General features: G+C 37.4%; 1 protein-coding gene across 16 annotated transcripts in view; it reads right to left on the bottom strand.

Annotated features, from left to right (window-relative positions):
- The window catches only part of RIMS2 (regulating synaptic membrane exocytosis 2), an 821,462-nt gene extending 794,051 nt beyond the window's left edge, over window positions 1–27,411 (bottom strand). For 6 of the 16 annotated variants that reach the window (XM_056823209.1, XM_056823211.1, XM_007488199.2 and 3 more), the window contains exon 1: window positions 26,703–27,410. In XM_056823209.1, coding sequence (XP_056679187.1) covers window positions 26,703–26,872 — 170 coding nt within the window. In that variant the 5' untranslated portion in view covers window positions 26,873–27,410. Of the gene's footprint in view, window positions 1–26,702 lie in introns of all 16 variants that reach the window. The other 10 variants (XM_056823232.1, XM_056823208.1, XM_056823207.1 and 7 more) reach the window with 3 other exon arrangements.
- Window positions 27,412–27,871: the final 460 nt, after the last annotated feature.

A 27,871-nucleotide genomic window follows, 5' to 3' on the forward strand; every position in this document is an offset into this window, starting at 1 on the left:
TGTGAGAATTTATATTTCAAACATTATATTAAATCTTACATCAGGACCCTGGAGTATAAAGGTCCTAATTCCTTTTTATTAGAGAAAATTACTATGTATTATTGTGTCAGAGGTTTGGGTCAGATTACATCCAATCTACTATTTTTTGAATTTTGTTTGTTAGAAACCCCAAAGAAGGCCACCCCTTTCTAACAGAATTTAGTTAATAAACGAAGGAGACAAAGATTCTTTTCCAGCATAGTTGCAAACATTCACCTGCCTACCTGTCAGTGTTGGGATGCACTATGGGTTTGATGAACCACCTCTTAATTAGCTAATTTCCCATTAGAAATGTACTGGGATATTCAAAGGAGAGGCTGAATAGAAAGATCCTCAAATTCTATCTATGAACTTGCCTGACCTAGGTATGAGGTCTGTGGTCATTCAAGAAGGCCATGTATCTCTATATCATTTAATTGATTATGATGCTGGCCTAACAAATAAATGGACCTATATTCAATAAACTGATATTTCTCACCCAAAATCAGGCTCTTGAGATAATTTTAATCATAACAGTACACATAAGATATATACTAAGTAGGAAGGCACTGGTAGCTGGGAGGATCAGGAATGGCCTCCTTTAAGAAGATATGAATCTTGAAGGTAACCAGGAAAACTAAAAAATGGAGGCAAGGCTTCACTAAGCATTCCGGGTATGAATGAAGTGATGAGTGATGGTCAATATAAGCACAGATGGGAATGTTAGGTATATGGAAGAGCGAGTTGGTTTCCATGATCTTCCTTTTGGGCCCCAACAGAGTTCTTTTAAGTTCCTTATTATAATCATTATCATGTCATGTGCCTTCTCATGAGAAGCAATCTAATACAATGGATAGGGAACCAACCACAGCATCAAAAAATCTGACTTCATGTTCTGCCCTTTAAATATATTATCTGCAGGACACTTAAATGTTTGGTACCCTGAGTCAACTCTCTAAGATTAATAATTGCTGAAGTGGACAGTCTACCTTTGTAGAGGAGTTTTGCTTACCAAGAACTCCCTACACTGAGAAAATCACTGGTCTGTTGTTTTTTACTTTTTATTAATACAGTATTAATCACAAGGTCATATTGTGCTTTGGTGTTCCTGAAGCTATTAATAAAGAATGGACCCAATCACTTCTTTGTATATGTCCTCAGTTACATGCCTTCATCTCTTATACCTGTGCTTTTAAATGTAAGTTATTAAATTCTCTATTTATCTACATCACCCTCTCTAGTCACCTCCCACTTTTCTTCTTCTTTAGTATAAATTGTGACCAACAGCATAAATTCCTTTTTGAGAAAGCCTCCTAATTTCTCCTAGGAGAAATTCCTCCTAAGATGGCTTCACTTTTAGTCTCAGGTCATAGGACAGTGATGGTGAACCTTTTAGAGACCTAGTATACAAATTGCACCTCTCACACTACATGTGAGCCTCCTGTCTTACCCCAGACAGGGGAGGGAAGAAGTACTTCCACTGGGCTGCTGGGTAGAGGGACAAGTCATGTGAGAAATATCCTCAGGTATGCATGGAGAGGGGGAGGGAAGCAGCCCCCTCCAGCACACTCTGGCACACATGCCATAGTTTTGCCAATACATCTATAGGATATTCTCTGTCACTAAACTTGGAATATACTCTGATAGTGCCTCCTAGCAGTCCTCTCCCTATTCATCACAGAATCTAAGATGGCATGGTCTTTGTATGCCAATGTTCCTGTCATCTTTACTTCACCAACTGGTTCATCCACTCTAATCAGAATCAGCTTAGCACTCCCCCTTTGTCACTGCCTCTACTTTCAGAAAGATGAAACATATACAAATTTGAATATCCAAGAAAATCAACTCTCTAATTTATAATCTGTAAACCAGAGACCAAGAGATCTGTGGAGGGTTTGTGGTTTGTTTATTCCCCATACCCCATACTCCATACTAACATACCATTCACATCTGGCCATGGACACTCCTTGAGCCTCTGGTGTTTAGGGAGTCATTGTTTCATTTATAAATCATCTTAAAGACCAACAGGAAAGTTGGAATGACTAATTAGGGTTAGACCTGGAGTCCTTGGTATCCTGTAAGAAGTACCTGATTGTCCCAAAGAAGTCTTTGTAGCAATAAGGAATAAATTCCCTGTGTTGAGCACAGTTGTCACTAACCTTGCTTCTGTATGTGTTCTCCCTCACAAGATACCAAGTTCCCACAACAGGTGACTCTTAGACACCCAAGTGAGTTCATTTTCAAGTTAGACTCAGTCAGCATCATGGTAATTTTGTAGGGAAACTCGGGACTAGAAGAAAAGAAAGGAAAATAAAGAGAACAATAGGCAGGGACAGTTAGGTAGCACAGTGGATTAGAGTACCAGGTCTAGAATCAAAGGATCTGGGCTTAAATCTGCCCTCAGATGCTTCCTAGCTGTAGGACCTTGGGTAAGTCACTTAACCCAAACTGCCTACCCATGCTGTTCTTCTGTCTTAGAATTGATACTAAGACAAAAGGCTAGAAAATAAGGGGAAGATGAAGTTCCAGAGTTTATCTAATAGTCAAACCTAGAACTGTAATAAGGCTACCCTTGGCCACCAATTGAAGATGGAGTATCTCTTTGCTGCGGCTGCCTGGATGAGAGAAGAGTGCAATGTCGGGGAACACTGGAGGGTGAGCAAAATGTTACACTGTAACAAGAGAAGCTTGTCTGACTTGAAGCCATACTGCTTTTGGCAATGATACAATTTCAATCAGAGGTGAAAGCCATGTACCGCCAAGACCTAAGAATGTGCACTGAGATGAAGGGCACAGCCTGGGCCAGGAGTCTCGGGATCTGAGCCATGAATGAAGCAGCGCTTCAGCTGGGAAGGGTTTAGAGAGGAGGAAACAATGGTGCTGAGCTTCAGAGAGAAGAGGCACAGATAGGGAATAAATCAGGGAAAGAGGAGAGGTACCAGGGGTAAAGCAAGAGATTGCACTAGGAAATCTGTCCTTGGAAAGGTAGGGGGAAAGAGGCAGAGTGTTTGACAATACAGTGAAGATATGGAAACATATTGTAAGTTGGGAGACAGTTTGAGCCATGGCACAACGTGTGAATTCCCTGGGAAGCTGCAGATAATATTTCCTGCCACAAAATCTGGTGGCCAGATTGGAAACATGTGTTCCAAGACAATTCCTTGAGATTTCCTGTTGAAGTTTAAGAAAATGAATAAAATAGATGACTTTTTAATGTTCTTTTGTGGAAGAATCAAAAAAGCCTGCCTTACCCCTATAAAATCACCAATTCAATTCAACAATCACTTATTAAATACCTCCTGTGTGCAAAGGACTGTTCTACATGGTAGAGATACAGAGACAAAAGCAAGTCTTCACCCTCAGAGAGCCTACATTCTTTTGGGAGATTATTAATGTTATTGTGTGTCTGTCTACCAAAGGAATTTAACCTAAGATTCCTCAATAGTGAACTACTTACTTTGGAGGGCCCTCTTTTTAACTATTGTAGAGTTTTCTAACATGAGGATAGTTCTTGTCAGTGACTACTGAAATTTGACTATTATGAGATACAGTATGTATTTAAGGGTATATATTTCATCTGTGCTCCATCACAATGAAATGTCCCTCCCAAATTTCAAAATTTTGCAATAATGGTCACCAAAAAAAAAGTCTTAAAGTCATGTTACTATAATTCATCTAAGGACTAATTTGTAACTTGCCCAAGTAGTTCCCTTCAAACGTTAATAAAATTAACATTAAAATCTTATTAACAAGTATTATGGCCTTGTTTTACACATATGTGCTTCTTTGCTTTGGTTTCAGAAATAGCCTATGGAGAACTACAAGAAAATGTTCCTTGATTTTTTACTGTAGGCTTTGGATCAACAATATGTCCTCTGGAATGGCATCTTCACTCTGAATATTCCTTGGATTTTCTGGAAGCCTTCTTTTCTGGGTAACTATTTCTAATGTCTAATGGGTTGATCTACACTTTAAATTGTGTTATACCACAAGCTTTCAACTAGACAGCAACTGGAAATTAGGGTCAAGTGGAGAGTTGCTTAAATCAAGATGATGCTCTGAAGGTTCCCAGAGATGACTTGTCCGGGCCTAGGAAAGGGTTCCATTTTAGTTCAAGAAACCAAAGAGCAGCTCAGTAGAAGCACACAAGGACAGATGCTAAGAGGAGCAATATTGAGAAGTACTTGCAGGAACCCAAAACTCACCTCATATAAGCATTGGCCTTAGAGTTTGGAATACTTGCATCAAGTTCTGTACCAGACACTTATTAGCTTCATGACTGTAGGCATATCAATCAATCTCTCTTGGCCTCAGTTCCCTCTTTTGTAAAATTATAGAGCTGTGCTCTGTGATCTCTAAGTTCCCTGGCAGCTTGAAATTTGTCCATGCTATTATTTTGCCATTTAGAACTTATTGCTATTATGCTCACCTCTTTATTTCTTTTTCCACAGATGCCTACACACTTTGATGCTTAACTCTTCTGTTTCATCTCCATCGTATAATATAATGCATAGCACATAGTAGGTGCTTGATGCTTGTTGACTTTATCCTTTAAAGCTCCAAAGGGACCCATCTTCATAAACCCCTTATCGACTGTTCCTCTTAGGCAACAGAGTCTAGCAAGTATATGTTAGTTACCTATCTTATTTGGGAAAGCTTTGTTGGATTATGAGTTCTTTCAGGATAGGAACTATACCTTATAGGTTTATGTAACTCAAGAGCAACTAGGTCATTCAGTAGACAGTATCAGGCCTAGAAATTGGAGGTGGTCCTAGGTTCAAAACTGACCTCAAACCATTCTTAGTTGTGTGATTCTGAGCAAGTCACTTAACCCCAGTAGCCTGGACCTTACCACTTTTCTGCCTTGTAACCAATACTTAGCATCAATTCTAAGGCAAATGATAAGGTTTTTTAAAGAATTAATAACTTCTTAAATGTTCTCCCTGCCTCCAACGTCTCCCCTCACCAACATATAACTGCCAAACTGATATTCCTAAAGCACAGGTCTTACTACATGTTATGTCCCTGACCAAGCAGCTAAAAAGTAGCTCCCTCTTGCCTAAAGGATAAAAATCTAAATCCTTTGTTTTCTATTTAAAATCCTATGCAATTTGGTTCTAGCTTACCTTTCCATGGTTACTGTTCATTATTCCCTTTTATGTACTCTGTTGTCCAGCCAAATTAGCCTTCTTGCCATTCTCTAAACTTGGCTTCCATCACACAATTCTGTTCCTTTTACACTTTAATTTCCCCAAATCCTTGCTTCTATCTCTTAAAACCCCTAGCTTCTTTCAAAGATGAGCTCAAGTGCTACCAGATATAAGAAGCCATCCCTAGTCATTTTCTATTGCATTCCCCACCCCAAAAATGGTTTTTATTTACTGTGAATATTTTGCTTTTAAAAATGGTTCACATATTCTACCCTCAAAAAAGAAGTAAACTCCTTGAGGGTATCAGTCCTGTAATTTTGGTATTTTATCTGGCTAAGCATTTAAAAGGTTGGGATCATTAGGAGTGCTATACCATTTTGCAAATGCAACCCATCCTGCTTTTTACCTTCATTCAATTCTGGGCCCAGCTCACTGTCCATCTACAGTACCTGCCCAAAAGACAAGCACTGATGGACTAATCCAGTGAATGGGGTATCCACTCTACTGCAGCTCCTAATTTAGGCATTAGGTATTCTTTATTGATATGGCTTTTCTGAAGTGGACTGGTCAGTGATCTAAGTATACATTATTCTCTATAAGGAGTCTTCATAATGTCTAGAGACTCAGTACAGTTGTCTCAATGTCATCCACAAACGAGAGCAAGAAAACCTTACCATCCTTCAGGAGTCCTCTTTCTATCTTATCTGAATTGAACAAACATTTAAATAGCTTCTGTGTACAAGACTGCATTACTGGCTGGGTAATGCCAGGCAAATCATGTAATCACTCCGTCTTCTAAGCCAGAAGTAGTAAACACTTAGCCAGCAAGTAGATCATTTGGGAAAGACAATAAAATAAATAAAAATACAAAAGAGAATATATAAAATTAATGCATAGTTTTCCAAAGCAATTTGCTGCCTAAAAATGATCCATATATATGGTTTTGCAAGGTCCCTTATCTATTTGAGTTTGAGTCTAGGAAATTTTCTAGATCATATTTCCCAAAATGTGGACTCCTTTACCAATGAAACCACTACTCAGGTCCCTGCCCTCATCCCTATCCCCATGAGCAAGACATTGCATGAAGTCTATTTAGATTTTGCATGGGATAGTTTCATTGTAACTAGCAATCATGTTTGGGGAGAATGGGACTCCCTGTGTAACAGTGACTTCTAGAGAAAAGGCTCTTTTGTATGTTGAGTAACCCAAAAGAGTAACTCAAGAAGAAGTAAAGGGCAATTCTAGGGACAATATACTTGTCATAAAATGGGTCTTTTTTCAGGCCTGTCTCACATCATTCTGTATACCCTGAATACCTAATGCTCATAACCATCACCATAACACTGGACATTTAAGTAGTCCTCTAAAGTTTACAATGTATTTTACATCAATTGCCTCATCACTACTTCACAATAAACTTGTGAGCTAAATATTATAGGCATCATTAGTCTCATTTTATAGATGAGGAAACAGAATCTAAGGTTTCAGAAGTTGGTCTTTCCCTTGGCCACACAACTAATTCCCATCAAAAATGACAGTTAAAGGAAGTTGGGATTCTAAATATAGCACTTTATCCATATTCCATCCCAGAATAATGGTGGATCCAAAAATGGAAGAAATTAAATATAGAAGTCATCCTAAATGGTTTTAGGAAATCTTTCAGAAATTATTTATAACATATATCTGAAACCTATTCAGATCCCTTTTGACTGATTGAAGCATGCAGACTATAAAATATTAATCCAAATTAGCATTATATTCAGTTGTAGGATACCTATGGCCTATTATATTCTTTTCTTTTTTTTTTCTTTTTTTAAAAACCCTTGCCCTCAGTCTTATAATCAATACTGTGTATTGGTTCCTAGGCAGAAGAACAGTAAGGGACAGGCAATGGAGATTAAGTAACTTGTCCAGGGTCACACATTTTGGAAGTATCTGAGGCCAGATTTGAACCTAGAACTTCCCATCTTCAAGCCTGGTTCTCAACCCACTGAGCCATCTAACTGCCCCCTTTCACATTATTTTCAATGATTTTCATTCAAAGTTTATAAATTTAGAGATGGTATATGCCCTGGAGGTCATCTAACCTAATTTCCTCATTTTACAGGAAGAAAATCAATTTCCCCATTCCCAAAGGAGTTAAGTCACTTAAAGTCATGCAGTAGCTGAGGTGGACCTTACACCTAGGTCTTCGGACTTCAAAACCCTGGCACTTTCCACTTTGCAACTCTCTACAAAGAGTCCTCCACAAAAATCTTCTCAGTGCTTCACTGGGACAAAAAGGAAGCTCTGTTCTATCAGAGGCTCTGCCTGAATGCTGGCAGATCCCACCAAACAGGAAAAGTTCTAAGTACAAGCTGAGAAGCTTATCATCAGAGTCAGTCCCAGATGAACAATTATTGTGGCTGTGTCACATCCTAAAAGTATGTTCTTCTAAGACACAAAGAATCTGCAAACCTTCATTAATGGAAAGGGTAGTCACACCAGTAAAGTGTTAGACCTTTTGAAATACAAAAATTTGGGGGAAAAAAGCAAGTTCACTTATCTCTTATTGTGATATCTCTCTCTCTCTTTCTCTTTCTCTCTCTTTCTCTCTCTCTCTGTCTGTCTGTCTGTCTGTCTGTCTGTCTCTCTCTCTCTCTCTCTCTCTCTCTCACACACACACACACACACACACACACACACACACACACTGGGGTGGGGGTGGGGGCGCTAAGTAGTTCAATGGAGAGAGTACTTGACCTAGAGTTGGGAAGATCTGAGTCTAAATCCAGCCCAAGACAGCTTCCTAGCTGTGTGACCCTGGGCAAGTCATTTGACCTCTGATTGCCTGAAAAAAAATAGAAGCTATGGTCCAAATGATCACAAAGAATCAGACATGACTGAACAACTGAAAAACATAGATAGATATAGATATACACATATACATATACATATATATCTGCCTATCTCAGTCTCTCTCACACACACACATACACACATATACACTCTTGGATTAGTAGCATAATGGATCAAGTGCCTGAAATGGAAGTTTGAAAAAGAGGAGTTTTAATCTTGCTTCAGAGACATCACTAGCTATATGACTCTGGGAGAAGTCACTTAAGTCTCTGCCAGCCTCAGTTTTCTGATCTGTAAATTATGGATAATAATAGTACCTTCTCCCTAGGATTGTTGTGAGGTTTATCTATATAAAAAAACTTTGCAAACCTTAAGGGATCATATAAACATTAGCTATTATCAATACCTATCATTTTGGAGGATTTGGAGAATGTGATGAAATACTAATATAACAAAGTTAACAGTATGAAACTCATTAAATAGTAGGACAGAGAAAATTTTACAAGTAATAGAAATCTGCATTTTCTTGAATCCTTGTACTCTCTTCCCAGGCTTACATCTACCTCAATTTAGGATTCATAAACAAATTAAAATCTTAGCCATGAAATAGTTTTCTCACCCCCAGAGAAAGGCGATAGACTTGGACCCCTCATGGATGAAACTCATGAGATAGATCAAGTTACTGTACCCAGTCTGTCTCTAGTTGGCCATCTCTCTGGTGATAAGCTAAATAAAGACTCAAGTTCTGTATGGAGGAAGGAGGCAGTGTGCAGAAGTAGACATATAAATCAAAATACTGTGCTGCTGCATCTCCACATTATATTAAGTACACAAGTATAATGGCTAGGCTAAGTGAAAATTCTGCCCCACTCTATTCCCAAAAAGTATTCCTGTGCTAATCATGTCCCTTGGGTTCTTTCTCACATTATCTCTCGTCTTCTGCAAAACATAGTCTTAGCCTTCAAAGTAAACCCAATGGATGATGATGCCTTTGCTAAGGCTCTCCTGTTAACTCCATAAGCCAGAACACAAAGCTGTGGTTAAGAATTCCAATGGCAAGCAAGGTGGCCAAGATTAATTTCATCCATTGAATAGGTAAGTCTGCTAGCTATGTCACTGAAAGGCAAAGAAGAGCTTTTAACACCTTAACTCATTCAAACAATAAGCAAAAGAAAGTATGATAGAGATGCATATGTATGCATATACATCACAGCTACTCAAGATGTAAACATAACCAATAGCAGTGATTGTCAAACTTTTTTGCAGTAAGGAAACCCATTTTATTTTGTTTAACTTTTATTGATGTCTTTTTTTACACATCACCTGCATTTTCAAATATAGCCTTCTCTCTCTTTCTTTGCAGAGATATATCCTTTGTAACAAAGAAAAAAAAATTGAGAGGTGGGGAAAGGCAGTCCAGAAGAACCAACCAAATGCATCAATTGGGTCTGACAATATATATTAATACTGAACAACACTAGGGACACACCTAAGCAGAGACTGGTTTTGAATCACCCCTTAGATATGTACTAGGTGTATGACCCAAAAAGTCATTTAATCTCTCTAAGCCTGTCTTCTCAGCTGCAAAATAGGAGGTGATACATGTAGTTCCTGCCTTATAATATCATTGGGAAGGCCAAATGAGCTGCTGCATGTAAAGTGCTTTGCAATCCGTAACAGAACATAATGTCAGCTAACACTAATATCACCAAATTTTTAAAAGCTGATTAAAACACACACACACACACACACACACACAACCTTACAAAATTATTAGCTTCCTTTCTAGGTTACAAAAAACAAATAAGCACCAATAAGTGAATTTCTTTTATTTCTCCCAAATCTAGTTTACTCAACTCAAGCTCAATAAATAGAACATGAAGAGGGCTCTCTAAGAATCTCCAAGTATTCCCACCTCACCTAGATTTCTCCATGAGAGAATGGAGATGCAGCAATAGATATGGCAGTTCAGCCTATCTTGTGTCTCCAGAGTTCAGTAGAAGAGATTGATAGAGGCTAAAAACAAAGAAATATGAGTTTGAGGACTTTTTTCCCTCCAGAATCCCTTCCCGACTGTTCCTTAGAGACCCACAGTACAGTGGGCATGTAAAACCCAAATTGGAATGTGATATGACAAAGAATTGGTTTTTTTTTTCCTGATTTATGTATGGGGCTGAATATTGAAATTAGAGACTATTCCAGTTAATCTGGGTAGCATAGTCCCCATTCTCATGGGACCTAATGAAAAATGAGCAGATAAGAATGAATAAGAAAAGAAAGTAGGGAATAAGGCTGAAGAGCTGAGAAAAGAGTAGAAAAAGTAGAATTCACAGAAGAGGAAAAGAACTTGAGATGAACCAGGGAAAGGATAACAGCATGAACCATCATGGGGCAACAAAAATATGGGAGGACTCCCAAAATACAAAGACTATAGAAGAAGAAGATGAAGGATATACACAACTCAGAAACACCCCATGGATTGCTGACTATTTACAGCTTTACTCCCCAAAGTTTGAGGCCCTGGAAGATGAACCACAGGGGTTTTGTGTTTGCTTGTCTTGTTTTTTATTTGTTTTACATTAAATCCAAGGGTTGCATTAACAAAAAAATTTAGGACCAGAGCACTGAAATTCTAGAAAACCCCAGCCATGGGTCACCCCACTCAGCAGAATATAAGCACCTTGAGAGCAAGGTTTACATCCTTTCCAGTCCCTTCTTTTATTGACTTGCACATCGCAGATGCTGAGCTAAACTAAGTCAAAGAAAACTCTTCTTCTTTCTGTCAGTCCCAGCAGCACTTTTGAGTAAAGCATGAATTGGGGCTCCAAAATGGAGGATGCCAGGGCACCTCCACCTCTCCATCCCCAGCTAAAATAGCCCCAAAATGATGTCAGATACCAACACAGAGAGCAAAGCAGATGGTGGTGAATGACCATCCTTATAATATATTCCACCAGAACCCCAAAGAATCCCTTAGAGCAACTGATGAATCTTCAGGAGTCTATAGAATACAGTTGGAGAAACACAACTCTACAGAAGTGAACCAGGAATAGGGTCAGAGAAATACACAAAAAGAGAAGAAAAATAACCAGGAAGGGGCATTGAGAACTACTATATGTTAACAGATATCAGATATGAAAAACTCACATTAATGTGATTCTTGAAAAATGATTTCCATACAAAGAATTGGAAATTGAAAGACTGTCCATCAGTTGGGGAATGGCTGAACAAATTATGGTATATGATGATGATGGAATACTACTGTGCTATAAGAAATGATAAATAGGATGATTTTAGAAAGAACTGAAAAGATCTACTGATGCTAAGTGAAATAAGTAGAACCAGAAGAACAGTAACAGCAATATTGTGGGAAGATCAACTGTGAAAGACTTAGTTACTGTCAGCAGTACAATGATCCAGGACAATTCTGAGGGGCTTATAAAAAGGATGTTATCCACCCCCAGAAAAAGAAGTGTTATAGTTTGAGTGCAAATCAAAGCATACTATTTTTCACTTTATTTTATTTGGGTTTTTATTTGGGGTTTCGATCTTATATGAGTATTCTCTTACAACAAAGAACAATATAGAAAGAAGTTTTGCATGATAATATATGTATAACCCAGATCAAATTGCTTATCATCTCCAGGAAAGGGGAGGTAAGAAAAAGAAGGAGGCAATCTGGATCTTATACGTTCAGAAAATGTAGAAAATTGTCATTGCATGTAATTTGTAAAAGAAAATAACTTAAAAAAAACAAAGTGATTACCATACATTATCTCACTTTAACAATATAACCTTATAAAGAAAATATTATCATTGTTTTCATTTTACAAATGAGGACAGAGATGCACTGGAAGCAGATCCAACTAGCTCCTGATTGTTAAAATTTCAGTGTGAGCATCCAGAATTTGGAAATTGTTTTATTGTTTTGTTGACTGTCGAGATTTAAGAAACTAATGAAGAAAAATATTCATACGACTGATTAAACTTAAAATTATGTTGTGTATTTACTTCGGTGGGGGAGATTCAAGGAATACTCATTTGTTTACCAACACACTGCTAGATAAGAGACAGAGGGTCATAGAGGTGAAGAGACTTGCCTATGGTCAACAAACCAGGAAGTATCTGATACAGGATTCAAATGCATGGCTTCCTGCCTCCAAGTCCAGTTTCTGTTACCCATATTAATTTCATAACAGAAAGCTAAAAGGTTAAAAAATGTGCCTTATATGCAAAAGATAAGGCAATACTATATCATGGGAAGTTTGGCATAAAGGAACAAGTAGGGGCCTTGTAATCAGAGTGGCACAGTGGATACAGAAGAACCCAGAGTTCAAATCCAGCCTCAGATATTTAATGGCTTCATGACCTTGGGCAAGTCACTTAGCCTTCCTGCCTTAGATGCATCCTCTGTAAAATGGGAATAATGATAGCACCTACCTAACAGGGCCATCATAAAGGTAAAAATGAAATGATATTTGTAAAGCACTTCAAAAACCCTAAAGTGTCATGTAAAATGTTACCTACTATCATTATTGTATAGTTCTTATTACTGCTATAATTTATAGATCATGGGGAAAGCCAGTATCTTTTAAGCATTAATAATAACTTGTGATGATCTGGACCTAAAGAATTAGTCTTCAACAGAAAATTTTAATTAAATAAAGGAACAAAGAGAAACTAAATGCCTCATTTTAAAAACTTATATGAAACAAGTATCCAAGAATATTCTGTCAGAGTCAGCAAATGTAACTAAAAAGCCCAAAGTATCTTCTTCCCACTATTTTCTCAATGTTGAACAGATTTACCCTGCTTTGGGGACCAAAAAACCGTTATTTTTCAATATGTTAGTAGCACCGATAGCCATAGTCTAAGAAATAAAAGATAATATAATAAAACAAAATAAAACAAAAGATCTTTCAAAGCATGCCCTCTAGAGAAATGGGAAACAAGATCAGTTTTAAGGTCATTCAAAAATAACTAGCACCAACTCACTTTAAATTAAATTATAATTACTATAATGAAACAAAATACAAAAATAAGCAAAGAATATAAAAATTTTGCAAGTACAATTTTGAGAAGAGTATATTTGTATAAAATTATACTTTATAATAATTGGCACTAGTTATAACATTTTTATGTCTTCAGTTTTATATTTTTTATTTATGCCTTTCAATAACAATAATAATAGTTAATGGTAACTAAAATTTGTAGAGTGCCTTGAGGTTTTCAAAACACTTTATATGTTAACTCATATGATCACTTTCACTAAAATGTAAGTTCTTTCAAATCAGGAATTTAAAAAAAAAATTTGTTTGTTCCAGAATGTACCCTAAGACCTGGCACAGAGTAGGTACTTAATAAATATTTGTTGACTTACTGATTGACTAAATTATAGGATCATATATCTTGAAGAGTAAAAGCCCTCAGAGGTCTTCTAGTCTAACCCCTCATATTCAGGGAAGGATTCTAAAGCTGAGAGAGGTTAAATAACTTGCTCAGGGTCACACAAACGGTCAGTGAGATCTGAGATTTGAAAGCAGGTTCACTGACTCCTATTTCAAATAAGACATAATGTTTTCAAACTTCTAGAAAATCCTGTAATTTGCAGTCAGTACTGCTGGATGTGTGCTAGATGCCTTTCTTATCTACAAAAATATATATGTTCTGTTTTGTTCTGAAGATAATTTGATTTTTTCATTATTTTTCTAGTAGATTGATTATACAACCTGAAAGACAGATGATCAGTTGATATATAGTTTCATTTGCAAAAAATTCTTAAGGGGGATTAAATATCTTCAAATCCTAAAAGTGATGTAAAAAAAAATCCAAACTGTTCATGTCATGCTGAATCTCACTAGTACGCAAGGAAAGGTTACTGATAAGCATAGATAATTTGTAGGATATGCACATTAGTAAACAACATACAAAAGACTGCCAGTGGTTTGTAACTTTTCTTGAAATTTTAATTCAAATAATAAATTACATGACAAATGTATTAAATCAAAGAGCAATGAGAAACACAATTAATAATTCACATTTTGATTTTTTTTACCTTAATTATACAGGTTTATTGGCATGAGTAGTTTCAGCAAAGTCTCTAAAAGTGAGAGTTCATAAGTTGCCAATATCCTTACATCATGATCCAATATCCTTACTGTTCTCTGAGGATATGGATCAATGTCTTGAAGCTATAAGTGAAGGCATGATAACTAAAAGTTTGAGAATAAAATGTTACCAAGATCATAGAATCAGACTTAGAACTAGAAGGGTTTCTAGAAGTCAGGAAGTCCAACCTCACTTTTCACCTTTTTCAAATTAAATTTTTTCTTGGTTACATCAAAATTCCCAAGCATCTTCCTTCCTCCTCCCCTCCTCACACCAGAGAAGGTGTCTCTTAATTTTAAAAAAAATGTACATATATAAACTATGTCTTTTGAGTTTCTATTAATCAATTCTTTCTCTGGGAGTAGACACTCACAAGCTATTCTTCAAACATTAGATCTAAAGCTGCATGTAATGTTCTCTTGCTTCTATTCATTTCCCTTTTTCATAATTTCATGTAGGTCTTACTATGTTTTCTTTAAATTAACCTGCTCATCATTTCCAGTGGTACAGTAGTATTCCATCAAAATATATGCCACAATGCATAAAGTTTTATAGTTTACAAAGTGGTTACAAATCTGTGATATGAGCAATGAAGGTGTCATTATATCTACTTTCCAGAAAAGAAGTCTGAAACTTCGAGATACTAAATGTTCCTGAGCACACAGCTAGTAAATGTGAAACAGAATTCAAGCCCCATTCTCCTAATTCAAAAGTCCAGCCTTGTTTCCACCAGGCAGCTAAATGCCATACAACTGGAGTCAAGAAATCCTGAGTTCAAATACAATCTCTGAACTTATTTATTAGTTATGTGACCCTGGGTAAGTCAATTTACTTTTGTCTGCTACAATTTCCTCATCTGTAAAATAGAGACAATACCACCTACCTCCCAAGTTTTTAAGAGGATCAAAAGACATCATATTTATCAGGTACATAAATAAATGCCTCTTCCCTTCCCCATATTACTTTAACCAAAAAAAAATCTACTTTTATTACTATTCAGTCTACCATTGTGCATGCATATTATTTGAAATGTAATATAGTAAGAAACTCTGCAATCACTGACAGTCACTGAACCTCAGTCAGACGGGAACTCAAAGGTGATCTATTATAATCTATCTATACCTGTACTGGCATGCCCTCTACATCAAACTCTCTATTTGAAGATTTCCAATAAAGGAGATTCCTTTACGTTCAGAGGCAGACTGTTCCACTTTGAAAGTATGCTAACTATTGGGGAGATTTTCCTTGCTTAAGACTCAAGTTAGCTTCTTTGCAACTTCTGCCCCCTATTTCTAGTTCTACCCTCTGAGGACAAGCAAAAGCAGCATAATTCTTCTACATGACAACCCTTCTCAAATATTTGAAGGTTAGCAATGTAATTGAATGCAATTACACTCATAGTTCCAAAATGTCAAGAGAAAAATTTTACTGTTTAATATATTTTAAAAAATACCACAGTAAAACCACTTCAATTGACTGGTAATTGAGGGGTTTGTGTATAATCAAACAACAGTGGTTGTAGCTTCTGTTACAAGTAGATAAGCCATAGGATCAGAGCCTTGCTGCATTTATCCAAATTTTTTTGAAAACTCCTATGAAATATTTTAGTTATTTAAGAGTATTACTATCAGAGTTAATGAACTCAAAATATAATATGAACCAAATCTATTAATACACAATAATTTAGATAGAAGTTATTTTCTGTTTTTATTAACACCTTAAGAATCTTAAAATGAATTCCATTTTCCAAATAATTCCTGGGAGCTCATAAAAATTGAGTTGAAGTAATTTAAATTCTTAGTAAATATGTTTCAGAATTATGGAAATCTAATCAGTTACTCTTCTAAAAGGACATTTCATTAATTATATCTAATACTTGGGCAAATGATCAATCTCTTGGTAAGATGAATATGCTAAACCTTAAATTTCATAACATGACTAAAAATGTTATTTTTTTAAAAATTAGGAAATGTATAATGCAGCTATCATTGCCTGAGTGGAACATAGTTTTGAATGAATTAATACAATATAATTTAATAAGAGGAAACTTGGCATAGTGGGAAAAGTACAAAGCTAGGAGTCAGGAGTTCTGTGTTCAAGTTCCAGTTAATTTTGCCTCCAACTAGCTGCATGGCCTGGCATAAATCACTTCTCTGATCCATATCTGTCTGACATGTGAAGTTTTCAGTCTGGAAAAATAATCTATAAGGTCCATTCTCATTTCACAAGTCTACACCAAATTAACAAAATCACAATGGATCATATAATTCATACTTATTAAATATGTGCATGGTTATCTGGCATCTCTGTCATATAGTACTAATGTAATCTTGAGTCTCTGGAATTTCCATGGCATAGTCCACTTCAATATTGAAGGGAGGTTTTCTTTAAGCATTATCTATAAAGACAGTATTTATGAAAATGAATGAAAAGTCTTTTTCGCTGCCCTTTATGAAATTTCATCCTTAGCCATTCTCTATTCTGTTTTGATCTATTAAGTAGCATTAAATAAACTCTTGGTGGCCTGGAGCTCTATCATTGTCTTGCTTCATGTAAAAGATGCAGACTACCATGCAAGGAGGTACTTACTAATTTAAATATTATTTGATGAAAATTTTAGTTAATACATGTAAATAAAGCAAGAGATTTAGTTTTCTAAGTAGACAGAGTAGACTGCCTCGGAGGTGGACAACATGGAGGTCTCAGTCAGGAGGACTCAGGTCAGAGTGGTCTGACCAAAAATCTGCCCTTCTCATTTTTTGTCAATACTTATCAATATTGATCAAAATATGGAGCATAGAACCAAAGTGAGGAGGGAGGGAGTAAGGTGATGACATTAGAAAAATCTAACAAGTTTGACTTCATTGTGATGATATAAAAGCAATGACAAACTTCAAGACCTTTCTAAATGAGACACTGAAACTCTGGAATGGATCACAGAGCACAGGCTTTCAGAGCTTGAAGAGAACCCAGAGGCCATTAGTCCAAATTCTGCCTGGACAAGAATTCCCTCTATATCACATCCCTGAAAATTATTCACCTACATTAAGATCTCTAGAGAAGGGAAATTGATTCATAGAACTTAAAGCTATTAAAAGGCCTTCAAGATCTCAGAATGTGACTCCTTCATTTTATGGACAGAAAATGGAAGCATAAATAAATTAGGTAACTTGCCAAGATCATACAGGTAAGAATTTTCAGAGGATAGCTATGAACCTCAATCCTCTGACTTAGAGTTGGAAGGGAACTCTTAGGTTTAGCTTATTCAAACCATTTGTAAATAGGAATCACATCTATAGTATCCTAACAAGTAATCATGTCATCCATTACTTGAAGATCTTTAGTGAGGAAAAAATGCATTGCTTCCTAAAACAGCACACATACTTTCAGATCTTTCCATATAATAAACATATGTTTTATTTCCAAGCTTTCTCCACTCTAATTTTAGAGCAATACTTAATGTTTTTATGTGTATATTGTCTGCTTAGAACTATAGCTGTAGGAATATCACTGTAATACTCTTCTCCTTAGGATCACTAGGCTCTATTGTCTTCCCAGAAAGGATATTAACACAGTAGAGTGGGTCACACAGAACACAGAATTTCAGAGCTTAAAGAGATCTCAGAGTCCATTAGTCCATCCTCTACCTGGACAATTCTCTCTACATCTCTGACAATTGCTCATTCTTCCTCTACATTAAGACCCCAAGGGAACAGAAACCTAGTTCATTCTAAGGCAACTCATTCCACTTTTGGATAGCTCTAATTGTTGGAAAGTTTGTCCTTACATTAGATCATAAGGTGGTGACCAAGCTGGTGAGAACTTTGATGATCAATTAAAGGAACTGGGGATGTTTAGCTTGGAAAATATATGACAGTAAAGAAAAGAAGAAGAGAGTAAAGAACACGATAGTCTCAAGTATTTGAAAAACTGCCATGTGTAAGACATATGTTTTGTCTGTTTGGACCCTATTGAGAAGATCTGGGAGGAAAAAAGGTGAAAATAAAAGAGAATCACATTTGGGCTAAACATAAAGAAAAATTTATTAATAATCAGAACAGTACCAAAATGAAAGGCAATTGTTTCCTGCTTGTGAAAGCTCCCTAAGAGGATGTTGTATGTCCACTAATCAGAGATAATGCAGAAATGATATGTGCTTGTGTACTCTAAGAGTATGTTATTCTATGATTAGCTAAGTTACATAAGATAAGGCTTTTGGAAAGATTGGAAGTCAAATGACTTCACTGACAGTTATATTACATGTAAGGAAAGAAATGTTTTAGGAGTTGACTCCAAACTAGAGTGGCTTTGGTTCTAGAGATAGTTGAAATGGTCCCATATTTTCACCTCTAATTATTCCATCACTTTAATATCCTTTCCTTCCTTCCATTCTTCCTTCCTTCCTTCCTTGGTATTCAACCCTCTTCCCTTTCCACTTCAACCACTTGTTGACTTATAATAATGGTTCTTACCTTCCTTACTGCCAAATTCAGTGACCTTCTCTTGACATCAACCTCTTTGACCATTCTGCATTTGCCACTATTGACCACTTTTCCCTTCCTGATACTTTCTTTTCCCTCAGTTTCCAAAGCACTGCCCTCTCCTAGCTATCTTCCTACTTTTCTAACAATTCCTGGTCCTTTTCCAGTCCTCTTCTATATCACCTGCCACGTAAGGGTATACCCCCAAATTTGATCCTCAGTTCTCTTCTCTTTTCTCTCTATACTCTCTACCTTGACTTTCTCTGCCACTCCTAACAGCTTCAAGTAAGACTTTAAGTGATTGATGCCCAAATGTATGTCATCACCTCTGAACTCACCCCAGGGCCCCAGTCCCAAATCCAACTGCTTTGATATACATTTCTACATAGTTTCCCAGAGACACTTCAGATTTAAGAACTCATCATCTATTTATAAAAATTCTGTTCTCCTTGAGATCATATTTCTGTTTAAAATATCACAATTCTTTTAGTCCCAAACCAGAGGTATATTTGAAAGATGGTTTTGGTGGTGGTGCCTGATGGGGTGCCTGTTCCTCTGTGAAACCTTTTCTGACCCAATTCCCACCCTTCCAGTTATTTGTGGTCCCTTTCCCACTCAATTTAGCTTGTATTTACTTATCTCTATCCATTCTAACTACCCTAGTAGAATGTAATCTCCTTAAGAAAAGAAATTGTCTTTTTTGTTTGTTTTCAGTGCCTAGCACCTCCTAGGCCTTTAATAAATGTTTGTTGAGTTGCATTGAAATAGTAAAAAGGATAAACTGAAGAAAGGAGAGAATGGATGTAGAATCGTTTTTTATAAAGGAAGAGATAATTAATGTCCAAACTAGTTTCAGTTTGGGGGCAGGAGGACAGACATGGGAGATATTTTTGAGCTTGGAACAACCTGATTCAGGAATAGGTTGTTGGTTGGGGATAAGGAAGAGGGATGAAATCGCTCAGAGTTTTAAGTTTTAGTGAACTGGACATTTCTTGAAGTATACCCTGACACTCAGTCTGCTTGATATTGACCATGTGAGATATTTGAGAGCCTGCTTCATTCCATGTGTGACTGAGGGGCTTGCACTGTGTGATGACAAAGAGTCCTTTAATTAGCTGCCTAGCCACAAGAGCTGATGACTCAATGAACTACAAAAGGAACATTCTCTCCCTTTGCTGGCTTTCTTGCTTTTCCAACTGCAAAGGGTGGGGACTATTTTGAGCTAGACTTGTGAGTTGGTGGGGAGGGGGGCAGCTGCCTTCTCTCCCACTTACCCTCAGTATGGTTACAAACACATGGCTGCCTCTGCCTCTTTTGTGCCCATTCATTCCTAATCTTAGGCAAACAGATAGGCAGGACATAATGAACATATCCAGGACTTGAAATGTCCTTGTGAGTTCCAAAAGGTCTGAATCTCTTTGGAGGCCTGGAAGGTGGCAGCTGCACCATCCATCAGAGTGGCAATGGCTTATGGCAGAAGATGTACCTATATTAGGAGCAGAGAAACACACCAAGGACAGATGGATGAGGAAAAGCAGTCACCCAAGGAAGGAGGTAGCTTCAGGAACATAAGATTTCATGGTAGAGAGGAAAGTATAAGAGACTGTCCCCAAAAAGAATTGCATGAGGAAAGAACTTCCTAAACCTAAAGTGCCAGTTGTTACCCCTTTATCGCATGCTCCCTCCTCATATGCTTCACTACTATGGTAAAGCTCGAGCCCACTTTTCTTATTAATGCTGTATTTATTTGTGGGAGAGTGAGCCTTAGGTTATAGAGATGAACATTGTTGCTATGCCATTTGAGTAAATGTCTGATAAAAGCTGAATCTACTGTCTGATAGCACATTGGTGAGGACTCAAAAGTTTACACTGTAAATGCTTTACCCTTAGAATCCTGAAAGTAAGTAGTCACTCTCTGGGGGTCCCCAACCCACAAGGGAAAGTACACATTGATGATATAGGACCAAAGCTGATGGGATGCTACTTTGCTAATTACAGAAACTCAGGGTTGGAAGGAACCTCAAAGGTTATCCAGCTTCACCCACACAAGAACAAGTAACCCTTCTACAGTATAGCCAGCAAGTAGAACAAGTGACTATACAGTTTTCATTTGAAGATCTCCAGGCATTGAGGAACCACTATCCCCTAAGGCATGTCTTTTGCTTTTGGATAGTATGAGTTTCCTTAGCTATCAAACTCAAATTGGCCTTTGTACACCTTCTACGCATTGCTCCTATTTCTGATATCTGTAGCAAAACAGAGTAAGTCTATTCCCACTAAACTGTGGCAATCCTTTAAAAACTTAATTAGAACTATTGTTATCCACCCAAACACTCTAAAAATCTTCCCTTCTTCAAAAATAAATATCCCTAGTTTCTTCAGCCAATCCTCATATGGCATGAATTCCATGACTTTCAAGTCCTCCTAATCCTCCACTGAACTTTCTCCATTTGGTAAATTTCATCCCATCTTCTACTTTTGGGGGAGGAAAGGGTGGCAGGAAGCTAGATGGCACAGTGGAATGCAGGACCTGGAGACAAGAAGACATCTTCGTAATTCCAATCTGGCTTCAGACACTTACTAGCTGTGTGATCCTGGGTAAGTCACTTAACCCTGTTTGCCTCAATTTCCTCACCTACAAAATGAGCTGGAGAACAAAATGGCAAATCAATCTAGCATCTTTGCCAAAGAATGGGCTCATAAAGAATCAGACACTACAGTAGAGGACTCCACAATCTTACTCATTTTCCAAGTATATATGTCTTTTATGCTTCATGTCTGACATGCAATTCTATCATTGTCAAATTGATATGATTCAATGTCTATATATTAAATGTCTATAGCATGCAAGATATTGTAGTAGGTGCTATAAATTTAAAAAAATGTAGAACAGTACCTGACCTCTAGAAGCATTCATTCTATATTCTGTGAGTTTTGTGAGTTTTTCAAATTTTTAGTTTTTATATAATCATTATGTTAAGTTAAAGTTTCATTAATTTTGCAACATAGCATAAAATTCTCTCCAGAGGCACTGCCTCAGTAAAAAGAATTCAATAAATGAAACAATTATGAAAATTTTCTTCAGGGTATTATATATTAAGGTAAAAAGATATTGTTGCCCAAAATTGACATATCCTTCCTAAAAATATATACTTATATATATGTGAAGATACACTATTTTTTAAAGACATGGCTATGATAGGCATTCAGAAAATACTTATTGAATGGCACTATGGTAGAAAAATAAGAGGAAAATTGTCCCCAAGGTCCAGAAAGTTCAGACCCTAACATATTTTTGGCTCTATGAAACCTTGGGCAAGTGCCTTAATCTCTCAATGGCCCAAAGAACTAGTAGCATATATGCTTTAAAGAAAAGAAATGCTGTGGGGTTTATTAAATGGTTTCTTCTTCATGAAAATAGCAAAATAATTTCAGGGGGTGCATTTAAAATTTTTTATCCATATAACTTTAGTTTAAATATGAAAAGTAAAAGACTGGATCATTAAATGACTTAACTTTCCTGTCACACTAAACTAAATTTATGCATAAATTAAATAAATAAATAAATCATAAATAAAACCACACTAGAAATTTATGCATAGATTGAATGCTTATATATCTAAATGGTTTTATCATTCTATCATGACAATTTTTACTTAATTATTAGATTCCCTTTTTAAAGCAGCAAACTAATCCTTCAATTTTAGCAGAATATTTTAATTGAAAAAAATCCTGTAAGAATACATGTAAGAGTAGGTAGTTCAATCCTTTGAGAGCCAGGCCCAGAGATGGGAGGTCCTAGGTTCAAATTTGACCTCAGACAGTTCCCAGCTGTGTGCCCCTGGGCAAGTCACTTAATCCCCATTTCCTAGCCCTTACCACTCTTCTGTCTTGGAACCAATACACAGCATTGATTCCAAGACAAAAGGTAAGGGTTTAAAAAAAAAAAAGGAATACACATGAGTTTCCCAAGTTTTAATAGTTAATCCTTTACTTTTCATAGAATATCATAATGTATATGGTAGGTATTCAGAAAATACTTATTGAAAAGCAGTATGGGAGGAGTGTAAAAAGATGAGCTCTCCTCCACAATCCAAAAAGTTCAGACCCTAACATATATTGGCCTTATATGACTCTGGTCAAGTACCTTAATCTCTCATTGGCCCTAGCAACTCTCTAAAACTATAAATTGCACAACTGTTGGTGATCTTAATTGGCAGAGATAATTCCCTCACAAGTCACCTAAATCAATGAAATCACAGTTCTGGACTAAAGACAAAAATAAGTAGATTAATATTTGCTAAAGGAATTAATGATCTTTCCAATAATCTCTGTGTATTTTCTTTCCTGGTGTATCATATACAATTTCTAATGTTATGAAAATAGCCATTTGTAGAGTGGTAAATTCTTTACATTAAAAACTCATAATGGCAGGCCAACTATAGGAATTCCAAGAAATTAAAATTCATAATAGATCTAGATGAAAGAAGATACGAAAGTTTTCTGAAAAAGATGTAAATAGCCTAAGCAAATGTAAGATGGAATTATTATGAGACAGAAAGGTTTCTGAAAAAAAAAAGTGGATTCTGAATTAGTAACTGAAGGAAGTGGCAAGGATAATCCTGAGTATACAAAATAATGAAGAAAGGCATAACTAATTATTAGAGAATTTTACAGAGTATACAGAAACTTCAAAGACAAAGGAATCAATTTCTTTGAATATTTTTTAAATCAAAGCTAGTAAAAAAGTAAAATAATTGATTATCTGAATTCCACTTCCTCTTTCCACCCCTCTCCACCTACTTGTTGGAGGTGCAAACAACAAAACAGCTACAATAGCAAAATACAGAAGCAAAAGATCTATAAAATGATAACTGAATAACTAATACTTAATGCAAAAAAAAAAAACCTAGTGCTTTGTACGTAAATACCAACATTTTACAATGCAGGCAAGTGCCTTAAGGGGTCTTGCTAATTCTACTAATGTCAAATTTATTAACTTTGCTTTTAAACTCTCTATACTCACAGCCTAAAAGATATTATTATAATGCTAATGTTTCTTCTTTCTTTTCCTTTCCTACACTTTAAAACAAAAGTAAAACATTTTGAGCTTTTGAAATAATCAAATACTTTGTTCCCTAAATAATTAAAACTTTGGCTTAAAGTTGGTATTATAATAATCCCATCTCAGATGCTATGTGGTCTTAAATGAGTCAGTTAATCTTCCTCAGCCTCAGTTTCCTCATATGTAAAATGAGGGAGTTGGACAAGACAGACTTTGAGATCCCTTCAAACTCTACAGTCCTATAAATTTAAAGCCAGGATCCTAAGAAATCTGAAACTCTGGATAGTCAATTTTCAATACACTGTAAATTTGGAAGACAAAGTTACAAAATGATACAGCAATGAGATAGATAGATAGATAGATAGATAGATAGATAGATAGATAGATAGATAGATGTAATAAGTTCAAATAAGGCTTTTATCAATATACTTTCATAGATTTTATGAACATACATCAGCAAAAGCCAGTCTTTATCAGAAACTATGTAAATATAATGTTAATATTTGCTGAACAAATATTGCATGTGTTTGCTTACTGCATGAGTTTAGCTACAGATGTACTATATACCGATAGACCTAACTGGAAAAGACTACTACAATTGTACATTTTTGCTAACAATTTTTAAGCAGTGCCACAAGCTAGTCCCTATATGTTTGACAGAGTGTTTACATAATTACAGCAAAAAGGAAAACAATTTTCCAATTTGGTTTTACTCCAATATTCCTAAAGCATTAGGAATAGCATTTTATTCCAATATTCCTAACGCTTGTTGGAATCACATAATAAGCAATCTTTACAAGGCAGAAACATTTGTTAATCTCTCATTACATACTATTGGAAATAAACATATTACAATTTATTACATTTCTCTAAAACCTGTTTTAACTAAAGTTTTTAAGAATTTTAAATGTATATTTTATCATTGAACTGTATTTGATTAAAGTTGTAATTATACAATAAAATTCAAGTTTCATAGCAATTAAAATACAAGTTACATCAAAATATGTGAAATATAGCAACACAATCTCTATTACTTAAGTAGTTTAGCAACATTCAAGTACCACTTTAATTATTTCAGTTACTGTAACAATTACAGAAAAAAATATTATTTCCATTTTCCAAAGATAATTTTTTTAATTTTGGCAAAATCTTTATTTTGAGGCATACTTAAAAGGCTTTAGAAAACAAAGCTTTATTGTCCATTAAATGAAATAAATTATTTAAGTGAGTTAATTTTTTTATACCACAGTCTACTAATGAAACAAATAAATTTCCAAACAAGCATTAAAATCCGGATATTAGCTCTCCATGACCAATTATTTTCAACTAACATAAGTACAGGGGTCATAATATCTTGATAATTGGTGATTTTAGAGGAGCGGTGCCTTTCTGGAAGTATTAGGAGTACTTAATGAAAATGTGCTCTTCACAAAATAAACTGTTATAAGTAGTAGTTGTCATCAAAAATGTGAATATAATTAAAAACTGATGGATAGTATGTATATTCGTGTATACAAGGAGAAAATGAATAGTTTGTTTATAGAACAAGAGAGGATACAGAACATAGAGACTATTTTTTTAATCCTCTAAGTTATTAGAGGTCGGTGTGGTAGCTTCATCATACTGAAATACTCTTCCTTGGGCTCTTCTGTGGTGTCTAAGAAGTAAGCCTAGAATATGAGCAAATTCCATGTGATAGCACTACAAAAGGCATTCAATCCTGGCACATAGGCTACCTTAAATGTATGTATAACTATCATGCTCCAATACTCTTCCAGGAAAAAGAAAACAATCCAAAAAAAGAAGTTTTTTTTTTTCTGTTTGTTTTTTTAAGGTGACATATCTTCTTCACAGTCTCCATCACACTGCACTTCTGAAGAATCACATAGCCATAAAACATTTAAAGGGAACCTGACCAACAAATCTCTGAGCAACACTGACAGACAGCGGAAACAGTTTCAAAGCAATGGATACACAACCCTGTCTGGACAGTTCCCTGGTGCTGAAGTTACAGAACTGCTAAACCACGTCCAAAATGTGGTTCTCAGTATTGCTGCTGCTTCTAGTGTAAGGAAATCCCAGTCCCCTGGATTATTCATAGGAAAAACAGAACTTCACATGGCAGAAAGCACCCAAAAGTGTAGTAGTGGTGGGAACTATAGGTCCTTCTGGATTAAACAGACTTAGTAGTTACAAACAGGAAGAGCAGCTGAGTGCAGGGGTGTTGAAATACGCTGAGGGGGAGGGGTTGGAAGATGGCGCCGGTTGCACACCCACCCAAAGCCAGGGCTGAGCCTAGGCCCCTAGAATACGTATCCGCCCTTTTGCTCACTTCTACACACGTCCCAGTCAGCTTTGCATCTCCAAATACGTTCAGGGGCAGAATTACACTCAAGGAGAAAGCCAAACTGGAGGCCTCTAACCCGTCACATCTGAACCACCGGCTCAGCCCTCTTTTGCACCAGCACCAGTGAGAAGAGCACCTGTGCACGGCCATATTGGATTCCTTGCCCCAGTCATTGCCTCCAAAAGGGGGGTGGAGGGGAAAGGGTGAAGGGACGCAGAGGAGCCACAATTCAGCACCTGCACCGCCGAAACACACACCCAACTCCCCCCTCCCCCCCGCCCCAACCAGAGCAAACCTAAGACAAGGGAAAACCGGAAGGCATTCGGAAAATATAACTGCCCAAAATAAAACTCCCCCTCTTCCCTCCGTCAGCAGCACCCTTAACATCAGCACCGTCCCCCTCTAAACCCCGTTCCACACACTACCACTACCACCAGCGCACGGACACACAGAAAACACCCGAGGCGACAAAACACCAAACAACAACCCTCCTCAAAAACGCACCCGACAGCGCAACTAAGAATAATAACGATGGAGGGGGGTGACCCAGAGACACAGGGTTCTGTCTAGACGCCCGGGGGGGGGGGAGTGGGAGAGGAAGGGAGAAGGGGAAGAGGGGATGGAGGGATGGAAAGAGGAAGGGAGGGCACGGGGGGAGGGGAAAAGAGAACCGGACATGGAGCCTTGGTCCTTACTTGAGCACCGATTGCTCCTTTTCCTCTTCTTTCTTCTGCCTGTCCATGACTGCTAGAATAATTTTCCTCTCTTCCTCTGTGAGGTGGCTAAGGTCGGGCATCTCGGGCTGCATAGGCGGCTGAGGAGGAGGAGGAGCAGGGCCGCCCCGGGGCCCGACAGGAGCCGACATGTTTGGTGGAGCTGAACAACACTAAGGGAAATACTGTAGCAACTGAAGTGGCGGCAGCAGCGGCGGCGGCAGCAGCGGTATCGGCGGTGGCGGCGGCAGCAGCAGCAGTGGTGGTGGTGTCAGGGGCGGCGGCGGCCACCAGCGCTGGGAGAAATACATACAAATCAATACCCTTTCAATCAACGGCAACACCCCCCCTCCCCCAATAAATAAATAGCAGGGGGGGGAGGGGAGGAAAGGGCGAGAGTTGTGGGGAGGGGATAGGAGAAAGAAAGGAGGGGTTGTGGAGTGAGGAGTTTGGGTTTCTTTTCTTCTTTCCGAAGGGAATGGGAAGGGGTGGAGAGAGGGAGAGGGAAGAGAGAAAGATACGGAGGGAAAGGGGGGGGTGCGGTTTAGAAGGGGGGGGGGGGGTAAAGAGGAAAGAAGTCTAGAGTGTGGCAAGTGCCAAGGGAGGGTGGAACGAGAAAGGTAGAGGGGACGGTGGAGGGGTGGGGTAACTGAGAGTGAGAGTGAGGAAGTCAGACAGCTGTATGGAGTATGTGTCTGTGCCGGTGTGTGTGGATTGGGGGAGTTAGGAAACTCGTTGAGAGGTGAGGGTGGGCGGAGTATGTTTAGAAGGGGGAGCACGCGTGTGCCTTAGGAGTGTTAGAAAACCGGTTGTATGAGTGCGCGTTTGGGGTGGAAATCTGAGGGCTGGAAAGTGTGGGTGTAGGTGCGTGCGCCCTGACTGCACGGTACTGAGGAACCTACGGTGGTTGAGGCTTAAAATGAAAATTCTGATTAATTAAATGGACACTCTAGGAATCCCATAAACTCAGATCAAAAGACACTCTCGGAAAGCTAGAAGAAAAAGGACCCGAGGGCAAAAGGGGAAGATAATAAAGGAAAGAAGCAGCGAATGGGTGGTAAGAAAAGGTGTTTAAAAAAAAAAAAGAAGAAGAAGAAAGTGGGGGGCGTCAAGTCTATTTGGACCCGTCACGTCACAGTGCTATTCTGGCG

The sequence above is a fragment of the Monodelphis domestica genome, chromosome 3 (genome assembly GCF_027887165.1).
Source record: "Monodelphis domestica isolate mMonDom1 chromosome 3, mMonDom1.pri, whole genome shotgun sequence".
Classification (NCBI taxonomy): Eukaryota; Metazoa; Chordata; class Mammalia; order Didelphimorphia; family Didelphidae; genus Monodelphis; species Monodelphis domestica.